The sequence below is a fragment of the Gobius niger genome (genome assembly GCF_951799975.1).
Source record: "Gobius niger genome assembly, chromosome: 18".
Taxonomy (NCBI): domain Eukaryota; kingdom Metazoa; phylum Chordata; class Actinopteri; order Gobiiformes; family Gobiidae; genus Gobius; species Gobius niger.
In genome coordinates this window covers 4,137,004-4,152,416 of record NC_136869.1, presented here as the reverse complement: position 1 = coordinate 4,152,416, position 15,413 = coordinate 4,137,004, and the positions used below count along the sequence as shown (strand labels likewise).

Here is a 15,413-nt window from a genome sequence, read left to right as displayed (position 1 = left end):
AAGCCTGATCTAAAATGTGCAAAAGATAAAACACTGTCCTACACTGTAAATGTGTTGAGCTGCACATTTGATATTGAGCTCACAACTGCGTCAATCATGGCAGGTTGTGTTTGAGTTCACTCCCGAAGACACACCAGCCATAAAATGCCTAATGAAGAAAAGAACAACAGGCTGAACAGGTGTCTGTTATGTTAACGTCACATAAACAGTTCAGAACTAAAGCATAAAGAACAGACCACTGCACTGTTGACAAGCCTCTCCCAGCAGCACGTTTTTCAAGCTCTCCTTTGTGAACTCGTTCCTCTCGCTGTGGCTCTAGCTTTTAGCCAGTTAGCTTTGTTGTTTTTTTTCTCTAAGAGCAACCTCCACATCTCGCTCATGGCAACTTTTCTTTCTGCTGGTCGATTAGCCCCCTCTAGCGGCATGTGAAATTATATATTTGAATTTTAAAAAAAGAAAAAAATATTTCCAAATATCAAGGAAACATTTCAGCTCCATAATGCACATCATGAAGAAATAACTTTCATTGTTGACCTGTTTTATCTAAACTAAAATAAAGATTTAAAAGGCCTTATGCCACAGTTCATACAAACGTTGTGTCACATGATGTGTCACATGATGCTGTATCTGCTGCTCCATTGGCCAAGAGAAGTGAGTTTATAACAGGGGGTCAACAATATAGTCTTCATTTTAGTAATTATACTCCATATTTATACTAAATATAACGACAATGTGTGATCAATGTGAATGAATGAGTGAGTGAACGAGTATTCAGAATACAGTACTCAGATTAGACAAAGTAATGGAATACGTAACAAAATACACTTTAAGGCAAATATTCAGTATTCAGTAACTATAGATGAACACTTTGCAGAGAGATTGTCCTGACATTAAGTTGTGTTAAATTAAAAGTGTGCTTGTGACTTCATTAATGTGCATTGTCTGATTGAGGCGAACAGCAGCGCCTCCTCTGCTTCTCGGCAGCGAGGAGGAGCGAGGCGGAGCTGACGACTTTCTCATTTTTACGAGGCGCGCGGGGACCTGGCACTTGAAGGTTGAAGTTTTAGCGCTTTATTGCGGTGTCAAATATGATATCATTCCGTTTTATGGCCCATCATGGACACCGTAGCTCTGTGGCATTTAGAGGCAGCCGCAGTGAAAGTGGAAGAGGGGACGCTCAGCTTTATTTTCCATACGCCGGACTCTCGGGGGAAACTTTTTTACTAACAGAGATCAGGAAGTGGACTCGTCAAACAGGAGAAAGTAGCACTAAAGCAGGAAGACACTCGGGCTAGAGCAATATCGTAAATGCAGAAATCTCACCTGGGGCTGGAGGATATTCTGGATATTCAGGCACAAACTGGTGTGGAGGGAGAGCGTGAAAGACTCAGGAGGCTTTGTTCTTTAAAGGGACTATACAGAGTTTAAAAAATGTTCAAACTAAGTATTTTCCTCCATGTCCTAATGTGTAGAATGAGCTCAGACCTGTTCACCACAACTGCCTCTAAAATCCTGCACTGTCACTCAGAAAGGTGTTACTTCAGGTCCAAAGTGCCGTCATGCACGAGCTTAAAGGAATAGGCCACCGTTTTTACATACTAAGATATGTTCTTACCTCACTTTAGACGTGTTAATATATCCCCGTCTGGTCTTTGTCCGCGCGCTCTGTCACGCAAACGGAGCACATACGCAGCCTCTCCCACATGTCACATAGCTCCGAAAAAGCTCACGATAGAAGCTACCAAGCTCTTCCACGTGTTCCCTATTTAAATAAAGTTACGTGAAGTGTTTTCATGCGAAGTATATTTACCCAGAAATGTAGCATGTCGATTTTATAAGCAAATAAAAAGGGGGACTATAATGTGAGGCGTAATGATACGAGGAGCACAGCGTCCGCGCAGTAACTCCTAAAGACTTCCCCCGCTCACTTCCGTCAATAACCTTTAGGAGTTACTGCGCGGACGTTTTACTCCTCGTATCATTACGCCTCACAATATAGTCCCCCTTTTTATTTGCTTATAAAATCGACATGTTACATTTCTGTGTAAATATACTTCGCATGAAAACACTTCACGTAACTTTATTTAAATAGGGAACACGTGGAAGAGCTTGGTAGCTTCTATCGTGAGCTTTTTCGGAGCTATGTGACATGTGGGAGAGGCTGCGTATGTGCTCCGTTTGAGACCGTAAGAGACAAGATAGAGACAAAAAACAGACGGAAATGAGGAGGAAAAAACGCAGCAAAAATGCAACAAAACAACAAAAGCAACAAAAAGAGGCAACAAAAATGCAACAAAACAGGCGACAACAAGTGATGAAAAAGCAACAAAAACAGGCGACAAAAATGCAACAAAACAGGCGATAAAAAGGGACGAAAAAGCAACTAAAACATGCGACAAAAAGGTGATGAAAAAGCAACAAAAAGAGGCGTCAACAAGTGATGAAAAAGCGACAAAAACAGGCGACAAAAAAGTGATGAAAAAGTGACAAAAATGCAGCAAAACGGGCGACAAAACAGATGTAAAAATAGCACCAAAAATGTGACTTAAATTGACAACGACGCAGCAACAACACAAGGAAAAATCTTAGATCCATTTTCTAGGTCTTAGCTTTCGAATGAGGCATTACTCTGGACGCTTTTAGATTTGGGTAAAGCTGAAATAGACAAAAAGGGGTTAAGTTAAGGCAGGGGTTAAGAGGTTGACCTCCAGTAACCTCTGCATCAAAGTGAAATTCTCACAGCTATTGAGGAAGTCTGTTTCTTGTGGTGAAGTCGTTTCTGTGATTGATGGTTGACTGATTATTGTGATTTGGATATTTGAGTATTTGAGTTTAATGACTAACCAATCACAGTACATACATTTTCTTTATGTAAGGCCTGTTTCTCCTACAGAACTGTGTTTTCTGATAGTTTGATAGAAATGGTGTCTTTATTGTGAAGCTGCATAAGGCCGTAACTCTAACATTACACAAGATTAAATCCTATACTTTACAGCAACACTTCTCCACAATGTTCATTTTGAGCAAAGTACGGAGGAGTTGGAGCTGGTCAAAGTTTGGAATAATGAAAATGAACACCTACTTATTAACATCACAGCACTGGGTTCATCAACAACAATCAGGACGAGTCTGAACCAAATCCGAGATGCTCGAGATCAAGCAGAAGCTTTATCCCAAAATGTGTTGATTTAACCTGGAATAACCCATCGATAAAACTCTTAATTTCTCCATTTTCTTCAGTTTAAGAGCAAATCTATTCATAAGAAATCCGCAGGAGCATCGTGCATTAATCATATTCAAGCATTAGATAATCTCTAAGTACAAAAAGACGATTCTATAATTCAGTTTGGCCTTCGCTCGGCGCGTTTGGAGAGGCAGAGTTTCGGGAAGCTGCTTTCAGGGACGAACCTTGAGCCTGAAAATGCCACAGAATTGGTTTGAGGGGAGCGTTACCGACACAAGGGCAAACCGAAATGAAGATGTATTGGCTTAATGAGATGAGAACAAAAGGCTTAGGTGCTGAGAGTGCCATTGACAGCCTGTTTATGTGGCCTTAATTTCAATGTGAATGCACTGTTCCACGTGTAAAAGACACCATTAGTTCCTTTTCAGGGAAACAGGGAGAGCGTGCATTTGCAGAGGCAGGTTTGGAGACTTAGAGACTGGAGATTACTTACGGTTACTGGTTTGCAAGACTTGGCAGAACTACTAAAACTGAATCAGAATCAGGCCCAATCTAAAACCTTAGCCCTCCCCTAGAGACGAAAAGGGGGTCCCATTCTGTTTCTCATCAAGGGGTTGGAGTAGAATAGAGAATTGGGATTTGAACCTGGAGACAGAAACAAAAGCAGCGCTAGGAAAGCTTTATTGGTATTGGAGATGATTGGATGAAGGCAGGTGACGCTGTAATGAGTCCACAAAGTTACCGTAAATTCTCTAACACTGGCCTGTATTCCATTAGCGGCCGGGTCTCTAACAGAGGCCGGGTTCGCGGCTGGTGGAGGCAAATAAAAGCCGGTCCCTAAAACAGGCCGGGGCTTTTATTATAAACTATAGCGGTAGAAATATTCCCCATGTTAGGAATTTGTCTCATACTGTAAATGATAACTCACGTGCAGGAAGTAACAAACGGGAACCCGGGCCGAGGGGGGCGCTGCGGAGGAGCTGATCCGAGCGTAACTATGACACAGATTTAGCCACTTTTCAAACCTCCTGTGACGATATTTGGAAACAGGGCAAACAACAAATGTTGTGTGACCCTACAGGGTTTTATTAAGTCACCATCGCGTCTTCAAAGCACGTCCAGCTGCTCCGTGTGCAGGTCAGTCCCACGCCTCAAAATAACTCCTCCCATCAGCGCGAGCGTCTCGTCTTCTCTCGGGTCAGTCTCATGATCGATCACAAACACAAACGCTCCGTCTAAACTCGCCTTTTACACAAGATAACAACAAATAATCCGGTCCAGTAAAAATGAAACAGAAACCTGCAGTGACATTGATGTCAAAGCTCCACTAACAGCAACGAAACACTTCCTGTTGTCCCGACAACATAAAAGGCGTCAATGTTCCAGCCGCTGGGAGAGGGTTTGAAATGTTAATTAATAAATGAACCTAATATTTTACTGGGTGGGAATCTCTGGTACTGCTCTAAACTGGTTTAAGTCCTATCTCGAGGACAGGACGTACTTTGTTGAAATTGGCAACTGTGTCTCAGACAAAATGGCCATGACCTGTGGAGTCCCCCAGGGTTCAATCTTGGGACCCCTCTTATTCAACTTGTACATGCTTCCATTGGGTCAGCTAATAATAAGCAGCAACAATGTGTCGCACCACAACTATGCAGATGAGACTCAGATCTACTGACGGCTGGTGAACATGGGCCTGTAGATACACTCTGTCGACTAAACCTAGATCACAATTTTAAAAAATGCACTAAATCTGGACAAAAACATAACTTTTCCGAGGTTTGGCCTTGAAAGCAGGACTTCATCAAATCCAAACCTGGACTAAAATGTAAACAAATCTAGACCTAAACCCTCATGGACTGTATCATCATAGCCTGATCTGTCGTCAAAATCCTCCTGTAATCTTCATGTGTAAAAGAAACCACAGTGACACTTATTTGTGAAAAGAGAGGCTTATTTTTAGCCCTGAACTTGATTCGACTCTCTCTCTCTCTCTCGTGTTTGTATCATTTCTGTTCGGTTGAACTTTGGAGATGTGTTTTTGGAGGCGTGATGTTCAAATGAGCCGTGTGTAGGTGGATAAGAGCACTGTCAAGTTTGTTATGATCTGACCCCCCATAGTCACAGAACGCCGCTGTATAAACCGCTGAGTGACAAGGAGAGGGAGAGCAGTGTGAGAGTCTTCAACGGAGGCAAGACAAAGAAACCATGAAGCCACTTTGTTACATGTGGAGAAGAAGAAGGAGAAGGAGGAGAGAAGGAGGACAGGAGGACAGGAGGACAGGAGGAGCGGTGTGGTCAGGCCGAGCGGGAATCCAGCTTGTTACGGGAATAGGGCTGACCAGTTACATGATACCAGTATGGAATCGGGGAAAAGGTTTAGGTACTACTGGTTTCTGAAAAAATTAAAGCACTGAAGCAGGTACCGATAAAAAAAAAATCCAACTTTCGATGCTGTTGGCCCAGGGGCAGCATTAAAGGAAGTTACTTGGTTGTTTCAGCTCAAATAAATTATTTTTTTCTCCATTCTATTTTTTTTTGCTCAGTGTTTGCCCCATTTTTGCCATTTTTTTATCACAAATATTTTCCCTATTTATACATTTTTTTCCTCCCATTTTTTCCAAATTATTCCCCATTATTCCCCATTTTTTAACCTATTTTGTACACAATTTTTCCTTGATTTTTGTCAGAATTTCTCCCAATTTCCCTGAATGTCTCTCCAAATGATTCCCTACTATTCACACATTTCCTGACATTGGAGATGAACCTAATGTAGTGCATTTGCAGATCTTCCACACATTACTGTTCTGTTTTGGAGGAGATGTAAGACCTCTCACATATCACCCCATTGACACTTGTATTACCCCCAGAGGGACTACGAAAACGGATTTATTAAAGTTAAAGTTACTTAGTACTGCTTTAAGATACAAATTAGCATCTAAAAGTGTCCTCTGAGCTAAATGCTAACTCCAATTCAGTGAAGTTTCTGCTTTGTGTGCGGTCGGATACACATCCAATGGCCACTAAACATAATTTTATGTAATTTATAACTTTTTTAATGTTATGTTAATGACATAGAGACCACATCAATTATATAAATGCCATGAAACATACAAAACATACCTCGCCATTTGTTTGTATTGCGCTTGTTTTCCCTATTCATTTGTATGAGGATGGAACAAAATGCTAAAGAGCTAAAGGCTAAAGGATTTCTATGAACCCTCTGTTCCTCTCCATGTCTCTGTCTTTATTAGGCAAAAAATACATCCATAATACAGCGTTTGTTAAAGTAGCCGGTGTTATTTACTCCCATCCAAATGTCTGATGGTCGAGGATCCTTTATGCTTATACACAAAGACTAAAAAGTTCTCTCAATCTGGTTTCTCTTACCCTCCCTCGGGCCCGGGGTGATATTTTTATCCCGTTGTTGTGATCTCAGCAGACGTCTCCAAACTGCCTCTCGTGCTCGGATCATTAGCTCTTTGGTGCACTTTACTCCGGGCCCAAAAACAGCTCGTTCTTTGAGTCGTGAAGCCCAAATTATCCGCTTGTTTTTACTTCAATGCGAGCGCGTGATGGTTGTTTGTGAGAGCTTCATCCTCCCCCCCCCACCGGCGCCACAGCGCCCCCCGCAGCGCAGGCAGGGACAATGAGACGTTTTGGGGGTTTTTTTTTACTCGCCTCGCGCCTGAGCGGGTCAGGAAAGAAGGTTTGGGTTTATATGTTTAAGAAACAAAGAGACGATTTAAGACGGTTTAAGAAATGTGACTAAAAAGCACATTAAAAACATGACAAAAAAGACGTGATAACAAAGACAAGGAAGTTATTAGTCACTACTCTGGCCTATTTAGTTTAAGATTGGGTCCATGAAGATGTTTTTCCACAGCAAATTGTCCAGGAGAAACGAAAAACGGCACTCATTGCTAATGTTAGCATTTGTAGCATGAATGTAGTCCTAGCGTCATGGTTAGCATTGACGGTTTTTGAAGTATTTATGGGCCACTTTGCCCCCGTCATGTCTCTAAATCTTTTTTTAGTAGAAAAATAGATTCATAATTCAGCTTTGGCTATAGAAGTGGTTATAAAGTTTAGTTGTCGTCTGTATCTAAGTCAACAATACAACATAGATCACTCTTTTACAGCTTATATGCAGTTTTCAATCTCTTTTCTTCCTTTTTCCTTCTATAACTAACTGATATATTTATAAAGGTAATGGGCCTCATTCACGAACGTTCACGACACCTTCTTACTCACACGTTCTTAAGGCCGTCTTAGGAAGATTTGTGGCATTCACAAAACTTGTTCTTAGCTGAAAACGTTCCACTGTAAGACCGGATGGATGGATGGATGGATGGATGGATGGATGGATGGATGGATGGATGGATGGATGGATGGATGGATGGATGGATGGATGGATGGATGGATGGATGGATGGATGGATGGATAGATAGATAGATAGATAGATAGATAGATAGATAGATAGATAGATAGATAGATAGATAGATAGATAGATAGATAGATAGATAGATAGATAGATAGATAGATTGATTCTTATTAATGTACCAATGTATTACTGCTAAATCTTTCTAATGTTTCCATTAAATGCGCTGCATAAACATTATCGGATAAAGACAAATGTGGGCCTCGATCCTGCGACCTTGTGCCTCTGAGGCGAGCGCTTTACTCGAAGAGCTAACCAGGCAGAGCAGTCGCCGCCACATCTATTCAACCGACGAAGGACTGGGAAGAGAAGTAACACCCTCCCATGACGTACAGGTTATAACTGTCTGTTTTTGTAATGAGAGATGATCCACTTCCCCAAAGGGTTAGGTGGGCCCTTGAGCGCGTTTGGGGTTTTGTTGGTTATTATTAGTTTTGGATTCATGTTTGGTCATTCATTTCCTTGCCTATTGAGTGCAGCACTTTTGTGTCCTTATATGGTGAACGAGGGGCGGTGACATATGCTAATCAGTCCTCACATGCACACGCTTGCACACACAAACTTGAGAACACACGTGTGAAGGATTTTCCCTACGTAAGAACGTGTCGTGAATCTAGCACAGTTCCCTGACACTGCCTTCGTAAGAACGGATTGTAAGAAGTTTCTTAAGGTGATGTTCATGAATGAGGCCCAATGTTATTCTAGATATTTTGTCTACTCTGATAGTATTAACTTTTCATTATGTGTCTTTCAATGCAACTTTTAACCTGTTTCCTGTTAGGTTTAGGGTTAGCAATCATGCATACTCAAATCTCAAAGCGTATTGACTTGAGACCTTGCAGCCTATGATGACACCTCATTTGAAAGCCAAGACCATCTAGTTTTTAAAAAGCTATGTGTAAGATCTGTGTGAGTGAAACAACACCTACTTCACATTAACTAACCCTGGTCGGGGGACGGCGGAGGGAGTAACCTCTGACTTTGAAAGAGAAGTGAAGTGCCCACATTCCCCCGGGGTTCAGTCCCAGCCCTGACCGTGTCTGAAAAGCTGCTGTTTGTGGATGTGTTGCAGGTACTCGATCGACCGGCGCACGGACATGGACCGAGTCTTCAACGTCCACGCCGGGAACGGCTCGCTGTTCACGCTGAGGGAGCTGGACCGCGAGGAGAACGCCTGGCACAACATCACGGTCATCGCCACGGAGTTCAGTAAGTTCACAAACAGAGACGCTGCAGTGAAGAGGGAAAAGGGCATCGATTCAGAACGTCTGCTGTAGATTAGGGACAGAAATGTCAGTCAAAAATGTATTGCAAGTATCCTGCTATTAACCTCTTACCCCCCACTTTAACCGAGGGCATTTTCTCCAGATTGGCTTTGCCCAAATCTAAAAGCTTACAGCCTATAGGCCAGTCTAACGCCTCATTTGAAAACCTACAAACTGATCTCAATGGATCTTTTTCCTTGCGTTGTTGCCATGCGTTTTTTGACACTTTTTCATAGCTTTACTGTCTGTCTTTTGTTGCATTTTTGGAGCTTTTTATTGTGCTTTCGATCCATTTTTGTCACATTTTCATAGTGTTTCTGGTCACTTTTTTGTGGCCTTTTTTTTTATCACATTTTTGTCACTTTTTCATTGCTTTTATTGTAAATTTCATGTTGCACCTTCATCCTCGTTTTCCTTTTGTTTACGTACACTTTTTTCAAGAAGCTTCAAGGTTTGGGTGAAGCCAAACTGGAGAAAATGTGCTTGGTTCAGGTTGGAGGTTAAGAGTAAAAATGGCCAGAATTGACAAATACATCAGATTAAGAGAACAGCTGCTACAAAACCAGCAAACAGGTATTTGAAGCTGCTGGTGCCTCTGGAGTCTCCCGAACATCAAGGTGTCGGACCCTCCAGAGGCTGCAGTTGTGCATAAACCTTCTATCCGGCCTCCCCTAAACTGTTCATTGAAGCTGATTGAACAGAAACGGCTGCAGTGGCTCAGAAATACATGAAGACTCATTTTCAAACAGTCTTGTTCACTGATGAGGCCGTTTGACCCTGGATGGTCAGATGGATGGAGAAGTGGATGGTTGGTGAATGGCCACCATGTCCCAACAAGGCTGTAGCGTCAGTAAAGAGGGGGCGGAGTTAGGGCTGTGCAATTAATCGAAATTCGATTACGATTTCGATTATTACACTAAACGATTACAAAATTAGCATAATCGGGGGGGGGGGGGGATTTAAAAAAAAACATTTTTTTTTTTTCTATCATTTTTTTCTTTTTTCTTGCATTATTTCATGGCACTGGGATTATTTTCCCTTCGCATTTCATGTGCCACGGCTCATGCTTTTGCCTGACACAAAAACAAACATCGCTGTGTGATGATGTCATCAGGCTGCGCTGCTCAGGCTGGCCAGCAGGGGGCAGGTGTGAAACAGAGACCTCTCCTTAATCGAGGCAAACTTGAAATCGTTTGTACTTTTATGACTGTTCAGAAAACAGAAAATATTCAGCATAGTTTTTTTTTAAATTAATATATATATAAATAAAATACAGACTTTTTTTAAAGGCAACAAATAATCGTTTGAATAATCGTGATTTCAATTATGACAAAAATAATTGTGATTATTATTTTTTCAATAATCGAGCAGCCCTAGGCGGAGTCATGTTTTGGAATCCCCAGAATCATGAGGAGAGAGTGACTTCATAGCACTGTTTACGAAGAGATTAAGGATGTGAAGGAAAGCAGCGACGTTGCAGTGATTCGTGTTTAACCTCTTACCCTATTAAGTTTGGCTTTATACAAATATGAAAGCTTAAAAACGCATCAAAACAGTGACGAAAACGAGGATGAAAATGCAAAAAAAATGTGACAATAAAGTGATGAAAACGCAGCGAAAACGCCACAAAAAAAGCAATAAAAGAATGCGAAGAAAAGGCAACAAAAAGAGACAAAAAATGACGAAAACACACCAAAAAATGTGAAGGCAGGTCAGAAAAGCAACAAAAACATGAAATGCTTAAAAAAAATATGACAAAAACGCGTTGTTGCATTTGTGACGACAAAGTTACGATCACTTTTGTAGGTCTTGTTGCCCTCCAGTCGAGAAGCTTTTACATTTGGGTAAAGCCGAACTGGGGAAAATGCAATCGGTTCAGGCTAGAGATTAAGAATGTATTACACATCACAGTTCAACTTCAATCACCTCCTGTAAACACATTCTCCGCATTTTCAGGGGAAAAAAAATCTATTTATAATGTACTCACTGCTACGTTTTCACCATATGCTCACGTGTCTCTGCCAACTTTGACTCACGACTGTAAAACACAAACACACGTCATCCCCACTGTCATCGCGTTTTAATTCACTCCTGGTTATGCCTCCATTGTGTGTTTCTCGGGTGTTTAAATGGAGTTTTGCGTGCACCGTGGTGAAATTGGAGCTCTCGACAGAAGCTTTTGGCGTAATTCTCGCCTCTGAAACGGCAGGTGAATGCGAGCCGAGGTTTTTGTGAAGAAAGCACAGACGACAGTGAGTCAGACCTTTGATGAAAAGCATCTTTCACTGAACCAAATCTGCCCATTGACAGCTTATTATCTGTAGTATAGTCTTCCTTATGAAAGATAACCTTTCATCTGCTGTGGCCTTTTAGAGATGAACAGCAGGTCAAAGCCAGGTGGTACTTATGATATGTTGCACTGAATAAAATGTTACTCGAGTCGCTAAATCAGTCATTTCCTCCTAAAGAGCCCAGTTTTGAAAGAATATTCAGTAATACATTGGTTTACATTAAATCTTTGAGGATTATTGCATTTGCTCCGCTGCTCTTCCTGTCTCGTTATTTCCCTGTGAGTTATGAGATCACGTGGCTTCGCGTCAGGAACAAAGACTTGTAACTGCATCACCTAAAGAATATTATTTCCCCCAATAATGCCTTTTTAATGCTTATTTCCTATTTATTTTTAATTACTTGCAATGTACAAACTATCCACCAGGGGTTGCTGCAGTACCCTCAGCACCCTGGGTTCCCACGGCCTTGTTTGGGGATTTAGTGTTTCATTTAGTTTCATGATATTTGTAGCACCACAGCGTATTCTATGTTATAGCTATAGACACATGCTGTGGCTCGTTTGAAAGGTGAGACTCTAAGCTCTCCGTAGGTGAAAACAGTTAAATTCTATGTGCCTCGGTTTCTGAGAAATCTGAGCTAAACAGAGGCTAGTTTTGATCAAAATCTGATTTTTTTTCTAGAAGCTGAGATATTGTGTGTTTTATGAAACTCTCTCCTTTCTGGACAGACACTAGCGTTATGAATATATAAATATCTCCATTTCAAGTCAATTTTCAACGACAATATTGTTGACACGTTTTGAAACACCGCGTGTTCTCAATCGCTCATTATGGCGTGTGCATTTAAACAGCCTGGTTCTCAGACTGAAGACTTTAACAGGATGTTTCTCAGTCGTCCTTGGACCGATTTTAACCATTTAAAAACTCAGAGAAATGTTAAAATCTCAACTGTTTCGATCTGTACATGAGAAGCTTCGCTACGCAACCCCACGCCCCCTCAGACTAAAAAAGAAAAGAAAAGAAACGCAATAATATATATAAAATGTCCAGATCGTGACTGTTGGCAGGTTTTTGATGGTCATTTATTTCAGGTCTATTCATCACAGAGCTAGTTTTGTAATATACTGTATATATATTTTTTTTACATATATATATATTTTTTCTTTCCGTTTTTGGCACTCAATATGTTAAGGTGTGCTCATTAAGTCATTTATAAAGTATTAATAGGTATTAGTAATCATCATGGCCTATTATATTCCTTAATAATAACGATCACACCAATATAAGGTGTTGATAACAGCCTTGAAGCTAACGGCTAACACTAAATAAAATGAAGATAGTACCAAGATTTTGAATAATCGTCCTGTCTTTAGTATAAATACTTTTAGTTGTTTCATTTTTGTGGTGTTGTTCTTCATGCATTGTATAAAAAGTCCTACCTCAATGAACACTGATGTCAAGTATTTACATCCAACATGATGTTTTTAACATGTATCCAGTGACTTCCATCAGTTTCCCACTGCACATGTTGTTTTCTTGAACCATTCATTGATTTGTGCCAGACATCGCTGATCCTTAATGGGGGAATAGCGAGAGAGGAAGGACCGCGACTTCCGGAGATCGCACTCGGAGTTGCGGGTCACTCCAGTGCATAAACAGCTTCTTTTTCACCCAGATCTTGTATTGATCATGAGAGAGTGAGCTTCATTTACTTCTGTGGATTTGTTTGTCGTGAACTCCTCGCAGCTGTGACATTTCTCCCTTCTGCTTCACTGCGGTGTAAAGCGACCAGTGAAATGACCTCCTCCTCTTTCCTTTCCTTCTTCTTCATCTGTTTCCCAGACAACCCTCGCCTGGTGAGCCGCGTGCCCGTCTACATCCGCATCCTGGACGTCAACGACAACGCGCCCACCTTCGCCGCCAACTACGAGACCATTGTGTGCGAGAACGCCAAGGCGAACCAGGTACTGAACAGGGAGACGCCATGTTTGTGTGTTTTCATATCAAAGGAAGGTCTTTTATGTAAGGAAAGTTGTCAAAATTGCCCATATTTTATCTTGCTGATATATTAGATACAAAAGAAATCCCTGTGAAAAAACCTTCTCAATCTTGTGAAATACAAGGCTGGAAAATGTGGATTCTGTTGGAGCTGCTTTATGTGGAGAAGAAAAATGCATTTTGTGAAAATGGCCTTTGAAGTTCCAAATTTTCCAAATAATTCAATGGAGAAACATGACTCAACACTTCATTGTGACGATTAGGCAATTGTTCGGGGTCCAGGTGGAAGGGAAACTGGATCCAAACTAATATTTGCTATAAAAATCTGCACAAATATCACAGGAAAGTCGAGCGAGACAATGATTTGAGTGGATTTCCTCCGTGACTTGCTGGATCAACAGTGTCTGGTGAAAATGGCGGCCGTTCAGGTCCTAACATTTGTCCCTCTGTCGAGCAGCGAGCGTCTCCATGGCGCCGTCGCCCTCACAGGAAGAACATGTGCTGCCCTGTAATTAACCAAACCTTTAAAACCAGCAGCTTCATGTCGTAACCAGGGCAACGGAGCATATTCGATTATTGGCAGCACATTATTAATGATAAGGTTTTAGCTGAGAATACAGCAGAGCGTGAGGATTTTTCTACTTCAGTCATGGTTTAGCCCGAGTTTAGACCTGTGTCAGTCCAAGTTTTTAAGGGAATGCAGATTGTTGTGCCTCTGTGTAATTAATAAACAAACATCTTATCACCACTTTCTCAGATTAGTCTCCAAATACATAAATGAGATGTTGGCTCAGTGAAAGGACCATGGAAGGTTTGGAGACTTAATCCCTTTTGTTTGGAGATTTTTCTCAAAAACGGGTTCTAGTGGTAAAATTCAAAAATCAATGGTATACAAAATGCTCCGGAAGATACTCGTCAAACTCCTCTATGTATTTTTTTTAGATCTTAGAAATGCTTTTATCTATCTAAGCCTGTTCCGTCAAATCCCGGACCTATTTTGAACATTCCATCCCATATCAACAATTAGGGGAGACAGAATAGAATACTATACTAATACGATACACTGCACTAAGCTATGGCGAGGTGTGTTTTGTCCTTTTCATGGCATTCATATAGTTTCGGTGGTTTCTTTATCATTAACATCTTACAAGATGCAGTTCAGCGGCCATTGGATGTGTATGTGGCCTCACAAAAAGCAAAAACTTAGCTGAATTGGAGTTAGCATTTAGCTCTGTGGTCACTTTATATGCTCATTTGTATTTAATGTTAAATCTCAAAAGGTCTGCTCATTCATTATTGATTTCTAACTAGGCTTTGACCTCAATGTGGTCGATGGGTGGACAGCAGCTGAAAACATCTGTATCGTTCATGATTTGTGATGTTTGAAGGGTAATGCTAACGGTTATAGGATAAATACATTGAGCAGGCTAGGCTAACACTTTAGGAGCAAACGCTGCTTCTTTTCTTATTTCTATGGTTCCAGTTGAATAAACAAACAAACAGCCGAAAATCGAGTACTAAGCAACATTTAGCTAGATGCTAACATTATATGAATGTTTCTCCACACTATATATAATTGAAAACTATCCTACACAGCGCATTTTTCCAAGTGGGAAGTCGGGAATTTACTAGTTGTAGTTGCCTGGAACACAGCATTAGCTTTGAACACTGATTACTGTATAGCAACATGATGCTAACTTCCTAGGCTAACAACAGATTCCCATCCGTTTTACTTCTATGGAGAGTTAACTGTGTGACAGGAATAAATTAATATTCAAACAGTACGTAGCTGAAAATAGCAGCTGTTCAATAATTGCTAACCTATTAAAAACCTTACACTTGTTTTTGATTGTAGCCTTTTTAGCCTTGAAGCTGAAGGCTGAAGTCTCCTTCTGTGTCTTCAATCTTATTTTATTTTTTCATTTGCATAAAAATGTGGACAGGAAGTTGGCTTTTCCCTCAACTGGCCAACAGGAAGTTAGCTAAACACATGGCATCTCTCCGTAAAGACGCTACAAGTATAAAACCAAAAGTTGCTGCCACTTCAACGGTACATGTATAAAATCGTTTTTGTTCTAAGTACACATTCATTTTGAAAAAATCATAATGTGCATTAACTTTTGAGTTTTACAAGCCCCTCAGCGTGAGAAAAAATGTACTCCCAGGACTTTTTATTTTTTAAAGAGCAACCTATTAAAAGTTTTAAAGCTCGCCTCTTCTAATGACAGGATTAG

At 40.8% G+C, this 15,413-nt stretch overlaps 1 protein-coding gene across 2 annotated transcripts in view; it reads left to right on the top strand.

Moving 5' to 3' along the window:
* The window catches only part of LOC306977683 (cadherin-6-like), a 191,573-nt gene that overhangs the window by 165,876 nt on the left and 10,284 nt on the right, over positions 1 to 15,413 (top strand). For both annotated transcript variants that reach the window (XM_079576096.1, XM_079576097.1), the window contains 2 exons: positions 8,698 to 8,834; positions 13,024 to 13,145. In XM_079576096.1, the coding sequence (XP_079432222.1) occupies positions 8,698 to 8,834; positions 13,024 to 13,145 (259 nt within the window). The remainder of the gene's footprint in view (positions 1 to 8,697; positions 8,835 to 13,023; positions 13,146 to 15,413) is intronic.